The following is an 18,917-nucleotide window of genomic DNA, read 5'->3' as shown; positions in this document are numbered from 1 at the left end:
CTTATGTATTACTGGACACCTAACTTTGATAACCTACACTACACTAGATTCGTACAACAGAATCGATTATCGTTTCGTTCGACGTCCAATTTTGAGAAGTTTTTCGGAGAATTTCTCCGGATTCATTCAAAAAGAATAACAAAATAACAGTAGGAAACAAAGTGGTCGTGGATAATGCGTTGACACTAATGTTAGATGTGAGAAGTGTTTAAAATGTGGTTTGTTTAGATGGTGAAGATAAGTATCACATACACTCGACCCGAGTTAGGTGCATTCATTCCCTCGTTTTGTATTCATTTTGTATGGTTACTTACAGTGGATGGTGGAGGTGATGATTATTCTTTCTGGCGTTTTCATTGCTAACGGAAGTGTATACAGAACCAATGATGCAGTCCAAATCAATCGCAGTCATCACAAGTGGAGGAGACTCTCAAGGTATCTACATAAGTTCTACTCCAAATATACTTTCTCTTTACGTTGTCTGCGCTTAGGCATGAACAGCGCCATTCGCTCTATTGTTCGATATGGACTCCGAATGAAATGCAGAATCTTTTTTGTTTACGAAGGATACGAAGGTGATTTCAGCTTAGTGAAAAAAATGTAGTCGGCGTTAAAATTGTCCAACAAGCTGACCGCTGCGCTTTCGATTGGGGCAAAGTAGAGAGAAGAGAGGGCATGTGTCAAGCGGAGAACAGTATGCGTGGGTATAGATGCCTGCGGTCACTTGATGACGTTTTACGTCGCTTGTGCATCAATTTTCAATAGTTTTCTTTACGTGCGGAAAAGTCCAAGCCTTATAGCACTATGGTCTTTGAGGGTTGATCACAAACAAAGTGGAAGAGGCGAAGTGGGAATCTGTGTCGAACATCATCCATAAAGGTGGCACAATGATTGGAGCGTCACGTAGTGAAGGATTTCGCAAAAGAGAAGAGCGTAAGCAAGTAAGTGCCTGGTTGACGAAGATTTTATCGCGTAAGCAAACCTTTGTTCTTTCATTCGCAGCTGCAGTCATCTTAAGCACTACATTACATTGCATTACGCTAAGCTGTATCAGATAGACGCCTCATTTGAACCTGGGGTGTTTGAGAAGCTCTTGTAAAAGGAAGTGAAGAATCACTTGAAGGAGAAATAGGAGGAAATTAAAAAAGAAAGGTCTCGTCTCTGGGAGGTGGCAGCGATTTGGTAGAGGGCTGTCGAGAAAAAAGTCATTGAAGAGATCAGTCCTCTTCTCTAAAGCTCCTTTATTCTTTCCTTCTTTCCGTTTCGAACGGTCTTGATAGGAAATGCGTAGATCATCCTTTTCGTAACGTTCGATTTTCTTATGACTTACTTGACTTAATCGGCGGGCTGGTGTCATCGCCTGACCCGCATCTTCGCCGAGGTGAGCCGTTCTTGAACATAGCTCTGCCCTACCTTCTCGATCTTCTGCGAGAGCTTGCACAGAATCAATCCATTCATCGCTATTCGATATTCTGCGAAACTTACATCTCGCCTGAACTGCCTATCCACGCTGAGTGTCCTCAGGTCCTTTTTCACCACTTCAGTCCAGAGCTATCGTTTTCGGCTAGGTGGCTTCTTCCAGCTCGAACCCGACGAACTCCTCAGAACTCGTTGAACAAGGCGATCTGCCGGTCTCCTTAATATATGACCAAAGAAGCGAAGACGATTTACTTTAGCTACTTTCGATGGCGGTGCAAGATGTTGATGTCTTCCACGTGTCATCCGCCGGTATGCCACATCAATTTCTGCGTAAAGATCTTCATTGCGACATACCCTAGGCCAAAAGTAGCCAAGTAGCCGTCTAAGCAGCTTTCGTTCCGTGCAGTCAAGCCTCTCCATAACCGCTGATGGTGCTGTCCAAGTCTCCGATCCGTACATCATGATGGGGCGAATTGCTGATAGGTAGACTCGCAGCTTGACTTCGTTGATGATGTGGGTCGACCACAGGCATTTCGTTAAGGAGTTAAATGCAGAAGTGGCTTTAGCGCATCTTTACTGAACATTTCTCTCATAGCTGCCGCAGTTCTTCAGCGTACAGCCTAGGTAACAGAAATCATCGACGAGTTCTATCGGTCGTCCGTCCACCCTGATTCCCGTTCGAGGTCTCGAAGAGATCCACATCTGCTTGCATTTATCAGGGCGTAGGCGTAGTCCATAGGCTGCAGCCAGCTTCGATACAAGTTTGACAACATGCTGAAGTTTTGTACTGCTTTCCGCGAATATAACAACATCATCGGCGTACTCGAGGTCAGTCAAGGGGTATCCTGATGGTGCTAAGACAATATCGGCAGGACACTGGTCGACTGTTCTTCGCAAAATATCGTCGATTGCGAAATTGAATAGGAAAGGTCCTGCCACTGCCCCTTGTCTTACTCCAGTTACCACTTCAAACGGTGTTGTACATCCGGCTGGTGTTCGAACTGCAGCAGTTGTTCGTTGATTCATGTCATCAAGCGAGCGAACGAACTTTCCTGGTACTCCATCGGCGCGGAGCGCGTTGAGAAGACGGCCTCGGTGAGGAGTCGAACGCGGCTTCAAAGTCCAGAAACGCTAGTTGCATTGGCTTCGAATACTGCTGCCAGATTTCGATCACTCTCCTGACGATGAACGCCTGGTCAATCGTAGCCAGGACGAAAGCCAGCTTGCTTTTCGCGCGTTGTTTCTTCGCGATGTTTAATGAGTCGGTCCAGGATAATGCGCTCCAATACCTTGTACATAACATGCAGCAAAGAGATTCCTCGATAACTCCTGCGGTGACGGATAACTTCTTGTGGAGGGGAATTATGATAGCATGTCTCCACGAATCAGGTATCCTTTCCTCTATCCATATTGAACGGATGATCCTTGTCATCTCACGAATCCCAGACGGAGGAAGATATTTTGGCATTTCTGCGCCAATCCCGTCGTCTCCACCAGATTTTCCATTCTTCATTTTTTGAATACAGACCAGGACCTCCGACTCGGTCGGTGCCTCCTCGTTGAAGTGATCCCTCCAAATTGGAAGGGTTGCTTCACTGACAGCTTTTCCACTGGCAGTGTTGAGAACTGGGGAACATCGTTTCATATTGCCGCTATACTTCTTTAATAAAGCATAGGCTTTCAGCGTGTTCTTGTCCTCCTACGCCTTCTCAAACTCCATCTTTTTTTCCCTTGCAGCGTCCTGGATGGAATCGCTAAGCTTCTTCCTGGTCCGTACTCCAACATGAATAGACACACGTTGGCGGAATTTTGTTCTGCATTCATTGTCTTTCAGACCTGCCATGTCGATTTTTGGTTGAAGAGAAACCCCTCAATTTCTCTTGTGGAACCGTATCTTGGAGCTGAGAAGAACTGGATAGTAGTCAGAGTCGAACGCGACTTCCCAAACAGCTCTAGATTTTCGGATATCTGACTGAGGAATGTTCTTCGCCACAACGTAGTCGAGGCGAAGCTTAAGAGTCCTCATCTTCCGTTTGCGCTGCTCTTCAGGCAGGTGTAGACATTAGGCTTATATGGTGTAACTTTCGATGCTGATGACGGACCGATCTCTCATGCGTCTTTCCTACATTGCAGGAAAAGGCACACAGAGATCGCAGAAGCCTAGACAGTGCGGCTTGTTGGAGTTCACTCGATAGTGCTCGGCAGTTCAGCGTGACAAAGCGAATGGTTGTTGCCAAAGATTCCATGTTCTCTTCAGGCAGTTGACCTTTCAGGTTATGTGCTTTGGCGATGTGCTGGACGACAGCACCTTTTCGCAATGTATGGGAATCTTTCGCCATATAACAGTGCGGGTTATATAGCTCGTAGGTTTCCAATGCGTACACTCGAACGCCTGATTGCGTTTAGTTAAAGCAGGGCCACCACGTGCAATTAGCAGTCAGACTCGTATACGCGATTTTCTTATATATTCGCTTTCTTTCCGCATTTGGTTAAGTCAGAACAAACCGACACCTACTTTTGCAAGTCATGGATTCAATTTCCTGAAGGAGGAAATTGCCACGACAATGCTGTGGAATCATCAAGTTCTTTGGAAGTAACGGTGTGCAGTAAGTTTGAATAACTATGTGCCGACAAATTGCAGCTGGCCTGATGAGGAGAACATTGATTGCGTGACCTATGTGCTGCGGTCATGTCAACCCATATCATGGCATCCATACACAACCGTGCAAGTCTGACTATACACATTCTAATAGATATCCTTCTCTACTGTACTTGAATGAAAAGTGTTGGGCAATACCCGCGGAACCTACTACCGTACTTTGTTATCCCCATAATCCTCAAACAAACAATACTGTCGTTTGGTCGAGTCAAAACGGCATGAAACACAGTGCAGTTGCGTCAGCGGCGCCGTGGAGGTGGTGGTTGGAATCGAGGTGGGAGCATCGCGAGCTGCAGCGGTGGATGGTGCTAGTAAGGGTCCTCACTGGATCGTAACCGCTGTGCACCACCGTAGCGTATCCGCTTACGCAACTGCACCGTGCTTCATGTCGTTTTGATCCTACTATATGTCAACATATTGTCGTAACATCGTACTACTACTGTAGTAAAGAGGCAGCGCCGAGCTGACCTTTGTGTGTTCTTGTTGTTATTACTGGCGCAATAAATCAGATGCAGCATGCCCGCTCAATTAACCTGCGTATTGGTGATTGTGTCTGCCACTTCTTTATTAATTAGACCAAAGGTCTTATCACTGATAAAGAATTCCACTGAACCACCATCTACACAAAACACATCCTTTTGGTGCATCGATCAAACTAATTGGCCCGTCTTTATAGAGGCCAGAACAATTCAGAGCTTAAAAGTAGCAAACTCAAAGAACTGAAGTACTCCAGAAACTCCGCTGGATCAGAGGGTCCAGGGCAAACCAGGAGCCAGAAAAGACTTCAGGTAACTCAGAAAACCACTCATATACCGTTCCATCTCTCTCGAGAGATCAGAACAAGGCAAAAAATAATAAATCACTGTGCGATAAAAGAACAATCGCACAAAAGCTCATTTCTACAGAGATAAGAACACAGGAAACCAATCAAATTTAGCGCTCAATAGTTACAAACACTGCTGACGAAATATCACTCTTACTCCGAAAAATTAAACCTGGCCGGGGACAAAAACAAACAGTAAGAAGATATTACAAGTGCAGTAAACCTCACGGAAGAATAAGAATAATTGGTTCAAGCCGAGACCACTTGCAGAATTAAATTCAAAAATTCAAAAAAGGGTGCAAAGAAGCCAAAGAAGTTGAGGCAAACAAAAAAGATTTCGAAAAGGTGTTAAAAGAAATTGACAAGAAAAGTGTATTCAGTAGAGAAAAAATAGCACAAGCAAACGACACGCTTTACATTTTGGAAGCAAGCACTAGCGAATACCGAGATCAAAAGCGGAAAATCACTACAACACTCGGAGTTGCTCCAGTTAAGGTGAACACAAACAACTAAAATATATAGATGACGATGAAATTAAGGCAGAAGATGCACTATTGTTATTAAAAGACGTATCAGAAAATTCAGGCGATAAAAAGGGTCTATTTGTCAAACTTTGGGACCAAAGCAACTCGAGTTACTCCCTTTTTAATGAGAAGAGGAAAAATCCCCAGACTTTCGGGTAGTATTTGAAACTCTCGCACATGAGAGCAAAGTAGTAAACACAGTTGAAAAGATGCTCCTATTTGAGGACCGCTTCAGAGAAAGAGCAGAGATGGATAATAAAAGCATACAACTCGTTCGACAAAACTACAAAAGATAAGGAACAAAGGATGAGGAACTTAAGAAAAAATTTGGCAATAACCCAATGAGTCGAGCTAAAATTGTTTACAGACTCGACATGCACCCAACAAGTGGTATCGCAGCATACGAAAAAAATTCGAATGCTTTGTAATCAAATGGTATCAGCAGTGCAAGACGCTATATGGACCCAAAAAAATTCTAGAGATTCCTTTCTCTTTGTCCTTTTTCCTCTACAACATTGTCAAAAACGTATTGAGAACTATATAAAAGAGGAAGAAGAAGAGAAGAGAAGGAAGAGGTGAAAATAAATGATGTTTTGAAGGAAATTGAGAGGAAGATTAGTGCAGAAAATAATAGAATCGCGATTAAAGGTAGATTCTAGGGTGAAGGACAAAAAAAAATCTGAGCAACACATCAACAATGAATGTAAGGAGAAATTTAAAACGTGCGTGTTTTGTGGAAATCAGAATCACGTCCCTGCTTGCTGCAGAACCGTCACAGGAATACAAATTAAACGAAATATTGTCAGAGAAAATAAACTCTGTTGGAAATGTTTTTCGAATAATCACGACAGTTTTGATTGTTCGTGGTCAGATTGCCCCACATGTGACAGAGCTCACAACAATTTGTGTCCGTCAAGCGGTCCAAATATAGCAGATAAGAGTTCTGGACACCATAGTTGATCTAAAAACAGTCATGGCAATACGCGACAAACCGAGACGGATAACCTACCTACCACAGGGGCGTGGCGCAGTAGAGCAAATGGTATTCGACGAACAGCAAATGAAGCGAACGTCCACGCAAGTACAACTCCAGCAGCGGAAGAAAGTGAGCAAAATCATCGTTGCAAAGAACAAATCATGCTAATGATAGCAAAAGGTTGATAACGTTAGGAGTAATAAAACAAAACAATTCGAAAAAGTAAAAGAAAAATATTCTTCTCTGATACTGGAGCGCAAAGAACGCTCAGAACAGAAGAAATGGTAACAAACAGCTATCTCTGGCATGTGCACCGAATTTTGCGCTGCGGGGGAAGATCATTACTACAATTTTCTACTAAATAGCTGCCACGCTGTACAATTACCGTCGGGATTGTACACTTCAAAAACCATTTTTGACCCCGAAATACGCGGACGCGGGAGTGATCTACAATTTGTGGTTGAGCACACAAGTATGACATACAGTCTAACGTTAGTCTACGAACGATGAGTAACAGAAGATCTACAAAAATGTTCGAACTTAATGGATTAGGGATTAGTACGGATACAGCAAAGCACAGCCATCTCTTAGCAAGGTGCGAGATTCGGAGACCTCTCTCGAAGAGTTGAACCATTCACCATTGTCTCGATCAGAGGCGCGAGCTGTACCGGCATCACTTAACGAGACGCGAACTCTGCCATACTCATACGTAGGCACGAGAGACTCCCTCACTCCTCTAAACGGCAACACAAGAGAATGCTCATCACATAGGTCACGAAAACAACCAAATCGAGCATCAAAGAACAAACTCGTTGCTTTGTTCGTCTACATTCTTAATGCTATCAATACTGTTGAACAGTTTGACAAATAATATCAGCCCTTTTCCTATTGACTCCTCCCTTATATGCTAGCTTTTTATGTACATGCTGTACATAAAAAGCCATAATATTCATTCCTCATTTCGAACCGGTCTCTGAGCATACTTAACAGTTGCGGCGGGGAGTTGGAGCTAAAGCCACACATAAAACCTGAGGTTGACCGCACTAGAGTCATCATTTCTACTCGGATGAGCGACTTCAACTATTATTCAACTATTCTTCTATTACCGTTCTCTCATTTCGCCTTCCCGCCACCACAACAAGCAACAAATCATCGTCTTGTATGATAAACGCAAGGATCAATCATTTACGAAACTATGCAACACCACTGCCGTGAGAAATTAGTAACACATCACATATATCGTTGTTTCCTTTTTGTGGTTCATTGTTGTTGTTTTCGGTTCGGCGTTCGGCAATAGCCGCGGAACCTACTACCTTACTTCGTTATCCTCCAAATTCCATCACATCAAACAATATTGTCGTATGTCAACATATAGTTGTAACATAGTAATACTACTGTAGTAAAGAGGAAGCACATCAGCTGGTCTTAGTGTATTCTTTTTGACGTTGGTGGCACATTATATAAGAGGGAGCATGCCAGTTCGGTGTGCTATCGGTGCTAGTGTTTGCCGCTACTCCATTGTTATTGAGACCAACGGTCCTAACCAAAGGCATGAACCAAAGCTTGATAGAGTACTCCGCTGAACCACCATCTGCACAAGGAACTGCACATAATCTTAGTTCCACCTTTTTGACAGATCATCAGAACTGGGCTGCATTTTCTTTCCCCTGTTTTTCTTTTGTTCGAAGGATTGGTGCCCCATATTTTGTTTCTAAGAGAAAATAGAAAGAATGATAGTCTTAAGGAATGGGATAGAATTCGATGTTTTGATCTCGATAGAAAACTTTACGGTGTTTTATTTCCAAGCAGTGCGTTTCACTCGCGCATCTCTGAAGCCAGGTGGTTCTCGGATCTTGTACATACCTGACGGAATTCTTTGCTCGGACAGCAGCGATTTACGTTCGGTTAGAGAAATTCGAAGGTAAGATCCGGTCTACGGTAACGGTCTGGCACGGTCTACAGGAGGAATTGTTAAAGGCATCACCCCACGAATCTGGAGTGGTGCGGGTTTCAGGTGAGCTATGCCGGTGCACACCGCTGGCGCGCTCCAATCGAACTCGTTGTGGAAAGTAGCGCCCCGGAGTCCTCGAAGTCGCATTTTCCGGGCCATTTTTTACGGCAATTAAGAATAAATGGACGGAATTACCTTCCTCCCCATAATCTACGACCCCGTTTAGGCTTAACCCAATTGAAACCCGCACCACCCCAGATTCTTGGGGTGATGTCTTTAAAGGAGGCGTGTTGCCAGTCGACCGAGTAAGAAATTTCAGCCCCGACTATATCTGAAGAATTTGGATGTACTTCCTTCCTAGAAATTGTACATCCTATCGAGAATCCGTCCGTTTTCAACGCGTTCTATTCCTATCTGCTATCCGACGGTGACGAGTATTTGAGAGGCCCAAGCATCGACGCACGTCTTGTACTCTCAAAAGCGAAAACGCTAGATCTGACATGAAAAGTGGTCCTTTTCAGGCTGCTATTACTCTTCATACACACAAGATATACTACCTCGTTTGTATAGGTGGTGATGGTGCTCTAACAGGTATAAGCATCTTCAGAGACGAATGGGAGGGAATAACCGCTGAACTGCTAAAGGAAGGTTCCGTGATTAAGAACTTTTTGTTCTCCTAGTTTGTGTTTACTTTGCATAATTTCTGAACTCCAGCTGGCCGTTTTGTTTTACTATAACATTTAGCAGAAGTTATAGCAGTAGTGACTGTATGCCTTAACAGCTTGTATTTATCCTGTAGCTTGTATTTATCCTAGAGAAACTGTAACAAGGCGTAGGATTGAAAACATATACTTCTATTCTTAAAAATAAGAGAGTAAAATTTCAAGCCGATAATGCAGAGGTTTTGCAGGTAAAATAAGTCGTGAGCAAGCAGAGCATGGAAAGCACTTGTATGTTGTCGGAATTGCCGGGTTAGTTGTGCCTTTACTTTTTTACGTTCCGAGTTTTATAGAGTCTGCATAACCTAACACTAACACTATTCCTTCTTTTGATGAGTTCACTCTCGTCAGAGCCTCAGAGCTGGCAGAATCGATGTAAACGGTTGCGGGAGAAATGTATTGGGGGAGGTGGGGAACACTCAACGCTTCTCCAATCGAACTGTTCTTTGGGGCGCAAGAAAACGTCCCTAAAGCACGAAGAATGTTCATGACTCTCGAATGCGGTTTGCGGAAGAGCTCAAGCTAGGCCATTTTCGGTTTCGTTGAAAGTGCTACGTGATTTGACGTAGTTATTCTCTTCGAGTAAGCCTGTTTGTAGAATTTTGTGAAGGGTGAAGTCAAAGCATCAATAGTTGCAGGTCCATCATCCTTTTTTTCCTTTGTAGCTTTAGCCTACATGTCATAGATCCTTTAAAACTAACGCCTTGGTTTTAGGACTAGTACTGACTTTGCCTTTCACTTTCAGCGTTAATCTGTCAATTGATTAACTTTCACCTTCTAAAATGAAATGGAAAAACTACTTATTACTCAAGAACGGTTTTTGTGCTGTGAAAGTTTTGAGATCAGTTCAATTAGAGCAGCCCCCCCCTCCTCCCCCCGTTGTAGTCGGTGCATTTTAGCACTTTACCCACGTTTGCTTGAGCAATCCTACATCCTAAATATAGTCCAATGGAAAACTGGTTATTTTGAGCGGTAATGTTAGAATAGGGAATAATTTCATTTTCTAGCTTATTTAGGGCATGAACATTTTGAAGAAAGCAATAATGCTTCTTACAAGCGTCTTTCACGTTTCGTCCCTTTTAGTAATGCTCTTTCGGTAGAAATGGGCTTGATTGAATTCGAAGGAACTGTCATCTTCTTATTGTTTCTCATTTCTTACATCTTATATGTGCAACAAATACCTTGAACTGTTTCGGCAGCCCTTACATCTAGAACGAAAAGGGAAGATTTCACAAATGTTCATTCCTGTCAATTTTGTCTTTCCTTATTTCATTGTAAGACCTGAATGCAGTTATAATTCATTCAAGTAGTGTCAAGTTCAAGTGTGTAGGTATACAGAAGCATATGGAGGAGCAAGAGCGCTTCCTCTAATTTATCACACGTCACACTAAGTAAGTGAACTGAAGGAAAAAATTTTACCTGTAAAAAGATTCAGTACTTATTCAAACTTATATTAGAATATGAAAGGACAACGTAACAGCGCTTTATATTCAGAACGATTGACAACGATTTCATCGGAACTGATCGTACCATCGGCTTTGATTCTGCGATGGCACGTGTGATTGAATGTGTTGACGTCCTAGCAGCAACAGCAGACAGTCATCAACGCACCTTCGTGGTGGAAGTAAATAATCTCTTTGAATTCACTGAATCTATAGTAATGTAACGTCGGTTAAACCTGGTTGAGGTAAAATTTAGTTGGGAGGGTGGATTCAGTGGCGCTCTTATTTCTCCAAGTAAATAATTATATCAATCGGGGCCGTAAGGCCCAAGTCTCAGAGGATCTATGACATGCAAGCTAAAGTTACTAGGAGAAAAAAGTAAGTTACAGCGTCGAGAAATAAGATCGCAACTGACTGGTTTCTTCCCCCCACTAAATTTTTCCCCTGGTTGCTGTAAGGGTTAAATATTAGGTTGAGTCGAAAGTTCTCGGACAATGTGGTAGTGATGACTTCTAGAGATCACCACTCAGCAAAGAGCTGACAAAAATGAACGTGTTAGCTACCGTTTGATAGAGTATAAAAGGCTCTTCAAAATGTAGGTTAACAACTACATTGAGCTAGTTCCTTTCCTGCCACCATGCCGCGCAATTTCAAGCCGTTGTCACTCCATCTCCGCAACGTAATACTCTTTCTCCATCTATCTGGCCAAGAACCCGCGGATATCGATAGACGTCTGAAGGAAGTTTACAAAGAGCACGCCCCCGCCAGAAGTACAGTCTACAAGTGGCGCTCGAGGTTCGCATCGGGCGACTATTTCATCGATGAAGACCTTTCGGGACGCCCGATGGAGTTGGGTTTGGACTTGCTGCGGAGACAAGTGGAAGCCGATCCGTATCAAACCACTCGCGAACTGACAGTCGCTCTTGGGGTGAGTCAAACCACAGTTGTTCGCGGATTGAAGTCAATCGGCAAGGTGCGAAAACTAGGTCGATGGGTACCACATGTTCTTACGCAGTATAACATGGACAGCCGCGCTGATACGGCGCTTTCTCTTCTCACGCTCAAGCGCACCCACACTTGGCTTGAGCACATAGCCACCGGGGATGAGAAGTGGATTTTCTATTCTAACATTTACCTTCGTGTCCAATGGGTTGACAAAGGTACGGATGCAGAAGACGTCCCTAAACCCAACGTACACGCCAAAAAGGTTATGCTTTGCATCTAGTGGAGCGTACACGGCGTCGAATACAGGGAGCAGCTCGATCAGGGATATACAGTGACCGCAGACGTCTAGCAACTGAAGAATTTGAAGAGAAATCTCGAAAATGCACACCCGCAGCAGCACGAAGTCTACTTCCAGCACGACAACGCTTGGTCGAGCATTGCAAGAACGACACCAAAGCCAAACTGATAAAATTCGGTTGGACCATTTTACCACACCCGCCGTATTCTGCAGACCTGGCTCCCTCGGATTACCACCTTTTTTCCTATCTTCAACGTCATCTGGATGGTCAAGACTTCCAAACCCGCGACGACATCAAAAAGGCACTCGAGCAGTTCTTCAAGGAACAGTCCCCAGCGTTCTGAAGCAAAGGCGTCTACGATCTGCCTAAACGTTGACAGAAGATCATCGATGCCAATGGGGCATACTTCAATTGATTTGCAGTTATCGTTTGAAAATTGCAAAATAAATAAAAATATTGTCAATTTGTCCGAGAACTTTCGACTCAACTTAATACTATCCCATCGAAAATCGCGTAGTTTTCTGCGGAAAAGCCCCATTATATAGTCGGGTCAAAAGGACGTGGTCAAGATCGATGAGGAACCTTTGCCAGCACCACTCATCGGTGCAGTTCGCGATGGTCCCACCCCGACCCCAATGATTACCTTTACCGCGTCACTTCGAGCGCAGACGCCTACGCGACCGCACCGAACTTTATATATATATATATATATATATATATATATATATATATATATATATATATATAGACCCGATTAGGATTCGTTGAACACTATTCGCATGGCATATACGAGATATACATAGAAGTGAAGAGAAGAAAAACAAAAAAGAACACATCATGCAAATGCGTTGCGTTGCTCAATCTAATATGATTCAACATGTATACAGTTAAATGGTATTATATCAGGGCCTGTTTTGTAACACTCACCCTAACTTCATTAATACGATAACAGATTTGAGCTTTACCAGTCCCAAACCGTTGCATCCGACAACTCAGTATGTTGCAGGTAATGAGTAAAGATTGTGGTAGCTTAGCGCTGACAGCTGCAATAGCCTTAGAAGCAGATTTTGTTTTCATTCCCGAAGTGCCACCAGCAAGCGACTGGCCTGACGTGTTGTGCAGTCATCTTCAAAGGAAGCGGAAAGTAAGTTCGGGAACTGTTATCCCTTTTGCGAATATTCTATGTTTTATGTTTTATGAATAGCTAGTAGGGTCAAACCACCTGACGGTGCAGCTGCGTAAGCGGCTGTGCCCGAAGCGGTGCGGTTGAGCGTAGCAATTAGGATCGAGGAAGAACCCTTGCTAGCATCATCTTTCGCTGCAGTTGGCGATGATCCACTTCGATTCCAACCCCTTCCTCTACTGCGCCGCTTCCCACGCACCCGCGCACACAACTGCACCATGCTTCATGACGTTTTGATACTACTATAGGTCGGCAGGTTGAGGTGGGTGTGGCACAGTCGGTTAGAGGTCCGTTGTAGCCACACGGTCGAGGGTTCGAAACCGCCTTAGTGCAAACCAAGTCTTTCATCCCTCCGGAGTCGATAAATTGGTACCAGACTTGTCTGAGAGGATAAAAACACTGACTTGATCATCGGCTGGCCCCCGCAAGTCATTGTATAGGCCAACACGCGTTCCAAAACCTCATCGATTACGAATTCCAGTAAAACGCGTTGGCGCAACCCGACTGGATTGATACGCCAGTGACTTTTACTTTTATAGGTCGGCAGTGGGCGGTTGTAGTATAGCGGTTAGAGGTCCCGCTTACTGCACGATCGATCGGAGGTTTCGTCCTAGTGCTCACCAAGCCTTTCATCCCTTCGGGGTCGATAAGTTGGTACCAGACTTGTCTGGGAGAATAAACACACTGACTTGAGACATCGGCTAACCGCCGCAAGTTATTGTATAGGCCAGTTACACGTTCGTGAACCTCAAACAATTCTGAACTGAAGTGAACGTGGGGCGTATCCCAAGCGGATTGATTAACGCCAGGAACTTTATCCTTTATCTTCTATAGGTCGGCAGTCGGCTTCATATTATCATCGTATCGGAGGGTGCGGCTGATACCAACAAGAAACCAATAAAAGTTGATGATATCAAAAAGATTATAGAGGATAGACTAAAGGTATGATCTTTGGTTTGTCGCATGTAATACCGCGCGCAGCGAAAATTGTCAAGTCTGAAAAGACTTAAGTCAGGTTGGTTCGCAGGAGCATGAGATATTCAATTATCCCTTAATTTTTCGTGCTTTTCAGTACGACGTCCGCGTTGCCCGCCTCGGCCACATTCAGAGAGGTGGTCGACCAAGTTTTCTAGACAGATATCTCGGATGCCGAATGGGTTTTGAGGCCATAAATGCCTTGCTCAGAAGTGAACCGGCTTCACCGAAAGTTCTATGTCTTAAAGGTGTTCTATTGAAGTATTCATGGATTCTCTGTTCTTTTTAATTTTAACACTTAGGTCATGTGATTGCAAAAGTTCCATTATCAAAAGTGATTAGCTATACGCGACGTGTAAGTTGATGACTATTCTTTATTTTCGAAAAACTCCATCAAAGACCTGTTTTGATCCAAAAAACAAGACTTTGGTATGACATATGTGGTTAAAGCATACCGGTGGGACTTTCTATGGCTATGTTTACATATATTCCGCAGGTGGCGACCATTTCGGTACTAATAATATAATATCTCTAGGGAAATCTCGTTGGTACCAGTGGTTCGTGATAGTGTAATATGTACTGTCTCTTATTGCACCGTCACCAACGACTATGATCTCTTTTGCCTCCTGTGACTTTTCTGCGGTGGCAAACGCATTAAAATGTCTCCTTCTTTTCATTTTGGGCAGTGGCAGAAGAATACATCTCCGATTTTTTTCGCTATTTCTTGGTATTTTTTATTCCACAAAACCCATTTGAAAACACAAATGTTTCTTTCTTAGAACAATCCTAAACTGATGGTTTAACAATAAGCATTAAATGCAAACATAATTACTCTTTTCCATAACCACCCTAAGGCGTTGTAGCACAGTCTGAAAGAGGTTCCGCTACCCGCTCACGCAACTGCACCATGCTTCATGACGTTTTGATGCTACTATAGGTCGGCAGTGGGCGGGTGTAGTGTAGCGGTTAGAGGTCCCGCTTCCTCACGATCGATTGGAGGTTCGACACTGCCTTAGTGCAAACCAAGCCTTGCATCCCTCCAGGGTCGATGAATTGGCACCAGACTTGTCTGGGAGGATAAAAACATTGACTTGACACATCGGCTAACCCCGGCAAGTCATTGTAAGGCTGCACGCGCGTTCATAAACCTCAAACGAAGTATGTGTTGAACACGTAGGCCCATCCCCATAGGGGTTGATCAACGCCGTGCACTTTATCCTTTATCCTTTATAATTACTCTGGGTGGCCTGACGAGGCAAGAAGAATGTGGCATTGTGGAGTTGTCATGCGTTGTTTACGGTTTTGTAGGTTCGCGAGGAGAGGCGTAAAGGCTCTTACGGTGAGGCTGTCGATATTCGTGGCGGGAACTTTAGACAGAAAACGGACTTTGTTCAGGTAAGTTATGAGCAGGTTAGATGAGACATCACGCTGAGTCGGATTCTACTTCAGCTTATTGCGGAGCCTCCTAATTTCTTCTTCGGTGTATCGAAAAATTTTGGCGTTATCCACTGTGGATCACCAGCTGCTGGTAATTACAATTTACTTAGTAATAATTATGACTTAAACAGTTCTTCAAAGGCATGAATGGAGTTACACATGCTTTCGTACGCATAGCTAATCATTCAAAATACAATGTTTATGGTATTGAAGGATGTTGGGAAGGTTTAATGGAAGGGAAGTTTAGAGTAAGTCGTTAATATTGCCATCGATGTGGATAGTAGGCTTTGCGCGGCGACTGCGATGCGTGTGCCGAAACGCAAGGAAGTCCGCAGTACTGCAGTAGACTGTCTAAAGTCCTCTTAACGTGTTACGGTGTCGTGCAGTTATACGTTACAACAGTACCTATCCACATTTTATCTTAGGAACTAAATTGGGGAAACGTAGCCGGATGGATGTCACGAGGTGGGTCAGAGTTGGGGACGAAAAGGCAACTACCCACTGACGTAGAGAAGATCGCTGAAGCGCTGAATGATCAGAACATAGAGGGATTGCTCATTGTTGGCGGGTTTGAGGTTATTCGATGGTTCAGTGAATGACTGCTTGTTAAGAGGACCACTTGCTGATAATTTAGGCATTTCACTCAGCGAAGATACTTCAAGAAGGTCGAAATAACTACGCGGCATTGAACATCCCAATAATTGTAATACCTTGCTCTATTTCAAATAATGTTCCTGGGGTGCGTATCAATACCGTAGGACGTTCTCAGTGCTGTCAATGACTTCTTCATCCACAGGCTTGCCTTTCGCTAGGCGCTGATACCGCTCTGAATGAGATTTGTCGGCAAGTAGACATCATACAGCAAGGAGCAAGAGGAAGCAGAAAGGGGTTATTCTTGAACTAGCCAAAAAGTCGACAAATAGAAAAAGCGATGGTTTTTAGTGTGCAGATTATTGAAACGATGGGAGGAAGGTGTGGCTTTCTGGCGATAATGACAGCCCTTGCTACAGGTGCTGATAAAGCGTTAGTTTTCCAAGAGGATTTCACGGAAAAAGAAATTAGGAAGATCTTTGAGGTGCGTTGCTGCGGGTTCCTCATAATTTTTTGAATATCTGAAGATTTAGGATGCTTGGTTCAAAAATGAACGAGAACTTGGCCACTATACTATAATAAGAAGTGAAGGAGCAAATGACAGTACGACTTGCGAAGAGATTAGGAGAAATTTCGAAAATTTCAGTTCCGAAAAGAAGGTGATAGTCGTAGACTGATTTATTGTACACTCATCGCTGAATCTGTTCAAACGCTTTGGGTTTGGAGTGACTTTCAAATGGGGAAGGAGGATGCGTTGTGGAACCCGGAATGTCCTCAATTAGGCCCATCGCACCACCTAATTGAGGGCATTCCGGGTCGACTGTAGAAAAATAGTACTAACAGAAAAGTAGTATTTTCGTATACCTAGCGAGTTTCATAATATCGAGTAATGAAGGTGAGCTGATGTCTTTCAGCTTAAAACTAGGGTGGATATTTTGTGCCATGCACAATGGGGCGGGTCGCCTTCTGCGTTCGATCGTCAGATGGGCCTTCGAAAAGCAATTTATGCGTTCCAAGGATTCATGGACCCCAAAAAGATGGGAGACAGCGATTGCTGTGTGCTAGGTACGATATTTTTGCGATCAAGATTTTATTGTTGTTGAAAGCGCAAGAGTAGTCAAGAGAAAACTTTCTAAAACTGGGATTTTTGTATTTGTTTGTTTCCACAGCTACTTCGAGAAAGAGGAAGCCCTAATCTCATGAAACGTTTTCTCTTCAATAGCGACAACATTCGTCTCTCTTTAACTGTTTTTTCTGTGGTCAATCCAATATCATATGTGGATTCAGTACCGTAGGAAACAGAAATCGTGGCGATGAAAATCGTTCTGGATCTACCTTTCACTCTTGGCCACAAATGCGAGGCCCATTCAGCGGAAACTGTTCGGTTTTTTCTAAGTGAAAGTGCTGAGAATCAAGACGGATTTTGTATAGTTGCTACTTTCTTTCGTCCTTTTTCTGTCGTGATTCTTCAATTGCCACAGTAGTTGACGGGTTTTGATGAGAGCGAGCCTATTCTCGACAACTTTAGGACTCGTTGGACGAACTCTGAAATTTACCTCGGTAACAGAACTTGTAAAGGAAGCCTGTTTCTATCATCGTGTACCGTTGAAACAATGGTGGATACCATTAGTCAAACTCATTGGTGAACTTTCAGGTATGATTTTTTTTCTTTCAGTTACAAGTTATTAATATTCGTTTAATATCTAATTTAAGTTGTTTGCCAGTTCGATTGTTGACTGAGGTCCTTGTTTTGTTCTTTTTCAGACTTCAGCTATTCCACTAATATGTCAAACGCTTGAGAATTTTTCCATAAATGAAGACTCACAAAAACCATTGACATTTCGTCTGTCTTTTCTTCAAACATTTATAAATCTTATAGATATTCTGAGAACAAAGTGTGGTTTTCACGCGTCGTGCTTTGAAAATAATTCAGTTTTTTCGCGAAAATTCAACTCAATCAACACCTGCAGCTTTATTTTGTAATCTTGTAATCTGGAACCAATGTTCAGAAACAAAGTTGGACGAGAAGCGCATAACAGAATGGTCTTGTAGCCTGCTCTAATGTCTTCTAGACTACTTCAAAAGAAGTCTAGCTTTGAAAATTAATGTGCACGACATACCACCATATTAGTGTAGTAGTTTTTTTTTTAAACTTTACTCTTAAATACTGTTATATTCACCTAAGAAGGTCATGATGTTGTGGTGATACAACAATACACCGGTTAGGAATGTTCTACGTGCCTAATTTTGACATTAAAGTCTGGCAGGTTTCAACGTAACTTCAGCTCAGATTCAAGTCCAGTGAGCAATAGTCCCAAACGTGTGCTTCGTGGAGACGGAGAAGAACCTCACGATCCACTCTTTCCCTACTCCTACATTAACGTGTTCTGTAGAACGAAATTTCGGAGAATTTCATGAAATTCACTTAGTTTCTGTACCTGGATTCATTTTGATAGATACATTTGTTGCTTTCGCCGCCTTTCGTTGATCTCTCGTTCTGAATCATAACTCGACGCCGATTCGATGTGATTAATAATGAAACGGGCATGCGCTAGTCATAGATTTAATTTCTATGACCTGAGTGTTTCTGTGAATCGACCGGAACTCTTGATTATATGTTGATTACATTTGGGAGGTTATAGGTTATTTCCCTAGAAAACACTGCTGTAAACTAACTCATTCAACATTTCTGGGAGGTCTATAGCCGCAACAGTGGCAATGAAACGCTACGTAACGTTACGTGACAGCAGAACTTGCAGTTAATTTTCATTACGGACCGTGAGTTGTTATTGTTGTTTATTGTTTTGTTTACTTTCATAAAGCTATTACTTATACTCGCACTGTCGTTGCAATGCATGACTTATGAACGATGGTTCTCGCAGATTTCACTTAGTGGTAAAATAGGAAGTAGCTATAACAGCGACACTTGTTGACAACTATTCTCGCAAGCAAATTCACCTGAATGATAGACATC

The 18,917-nt window shown here is 43.1% G+C and overlaps 4 protein-coding genes across 6 annotated transcripts; 2 read left to right on the top strand and 2 right to left on the bottom strand.

Annotated features, from left to right (window-relative positions):
• Window positions 1-228: 228 nt before the first annotated feature.
• RB195_013838 (uncharacterized protein) lies at window positions 229-17,742 on the top strand (the record flags this gene model as incomplete). 3 transcript variants are annotated; one of them, XM_064203832.1, is made up of 22 exons in its annotated part: window positions 229-328; window positions 379-435; window positions 492-575; window positions 817-941; window positions 8,874-9,000; window positions 9,263-9,323; window positions 10,566-10,695; window positions 12,764-12,901; window positions 13,775-13,882; window positions 14,013-14,163; window positions 14,218-14,270; window positions 15,224-15,310; window positions 15,365-15,443; window positions 15,494-15,600; window positions 15,778-15,927; window positions 15,987-16,091; window positions 16,149-16,240; window positions 16,295-16,427; window positions 16,477-16,602; window positions 16,858-17,008; window positions 17,472-17,597; window positions 17,708-17,742. In XM_064203832.1, the coding sequence occupies 22 exons, from the start codon at window positions 229-231 to the stop codon at window positions 17,740-17,742; spliced, it is 2,325 nt and encodes a 774-aa protein (XP_064059711.1). The 3 variants fall into 3 exon arrangements, with proteins under 3 accessions (XP_064059711.1, XP_064059716.1, XP_064059712.1); XM_064203830.1 differs by lacking the exons at window positions 229-328; window positions 379-435; window positions 492-575; window positions 817-941 and adding exons at window positions 6,876-6,892; window positions 6,972-7,110; XM_064203831.1 differs by lacking the exons at window positions 8,874-9,000; window positions 9,263-9,323; window positions 10,566-10,695; ... (13 more) ...; window positions 17,472-17,597; window positions 17,708-17,742 and adding an exon at window positions 1,019-1,099 and having other exon boundaries at window positions 320-328; window positions 393-435.
• On the bottom strand, window positions 1,552-1,881 carry RB195_013841 (uncharacterized protein; the record flags this gene model as incomplete). Its single annotated transcript, XM_064203835.1, has 1 exon — window positions 1,552-1,881. The coding sequence occupies one exon, from the start codon at window positions 1,879-1,881 to the stop codon at window positions 1,552-1,554; it is 330 nt and encodes a 109-aa protein (XP_064059715.1).
• On the bottom strand, window positions 1,993-2,445 carry RB195_013840 (uncharacterized protein; the record flags this gene model as incomplete). The annotated part of the gene is made up of 1 exon (XM_064203834.1): window positions 1,993-2,445. The coding sequence occupies one exon, from the start codon at window positions 2,443-2,445 to the stop codon at window positions 1,993-1,995; it is 453 nt and encodes a 150-aa protein (XP_064059714.1).
• Window positions 11,151-11,738, top strand: RB195_013839 (uncharacterized protein; the record flags this gene model as incomplete). The annotated part of the gene is made up of 1 exon (XM_064203833.1): window positions 11,151-11,738. The coding sequence occupies one exon, from the start codon at window positions 11,151-11,153 to the stop codon at window positions 11,736-11,738; it is 588 nt and encodes a 195-aa protein (XP_064059713.1).
• Window positions 17,743-18,917: the final 1,175 nt, after the last annotated feature.

The sequence above is a fragment of the Necator americanus genome, chromosome V, assembly GCF_031761385.1.
Source record: "Necator americanus strain Aroian chromosome V, whole genome shotgun sequence".
Taxonomy (NCBI): Eukaryota; Metazoa; Nematoda; class Chromadorea; order Rhabditida; family Ancylostomatidae; genus Necator; species Necator americanus.
The sequence above is the reverse complement of the archived record's forward strand: the minus strand, read 5'-3'. Positions and strand labels throughout refer to the sequence as shown.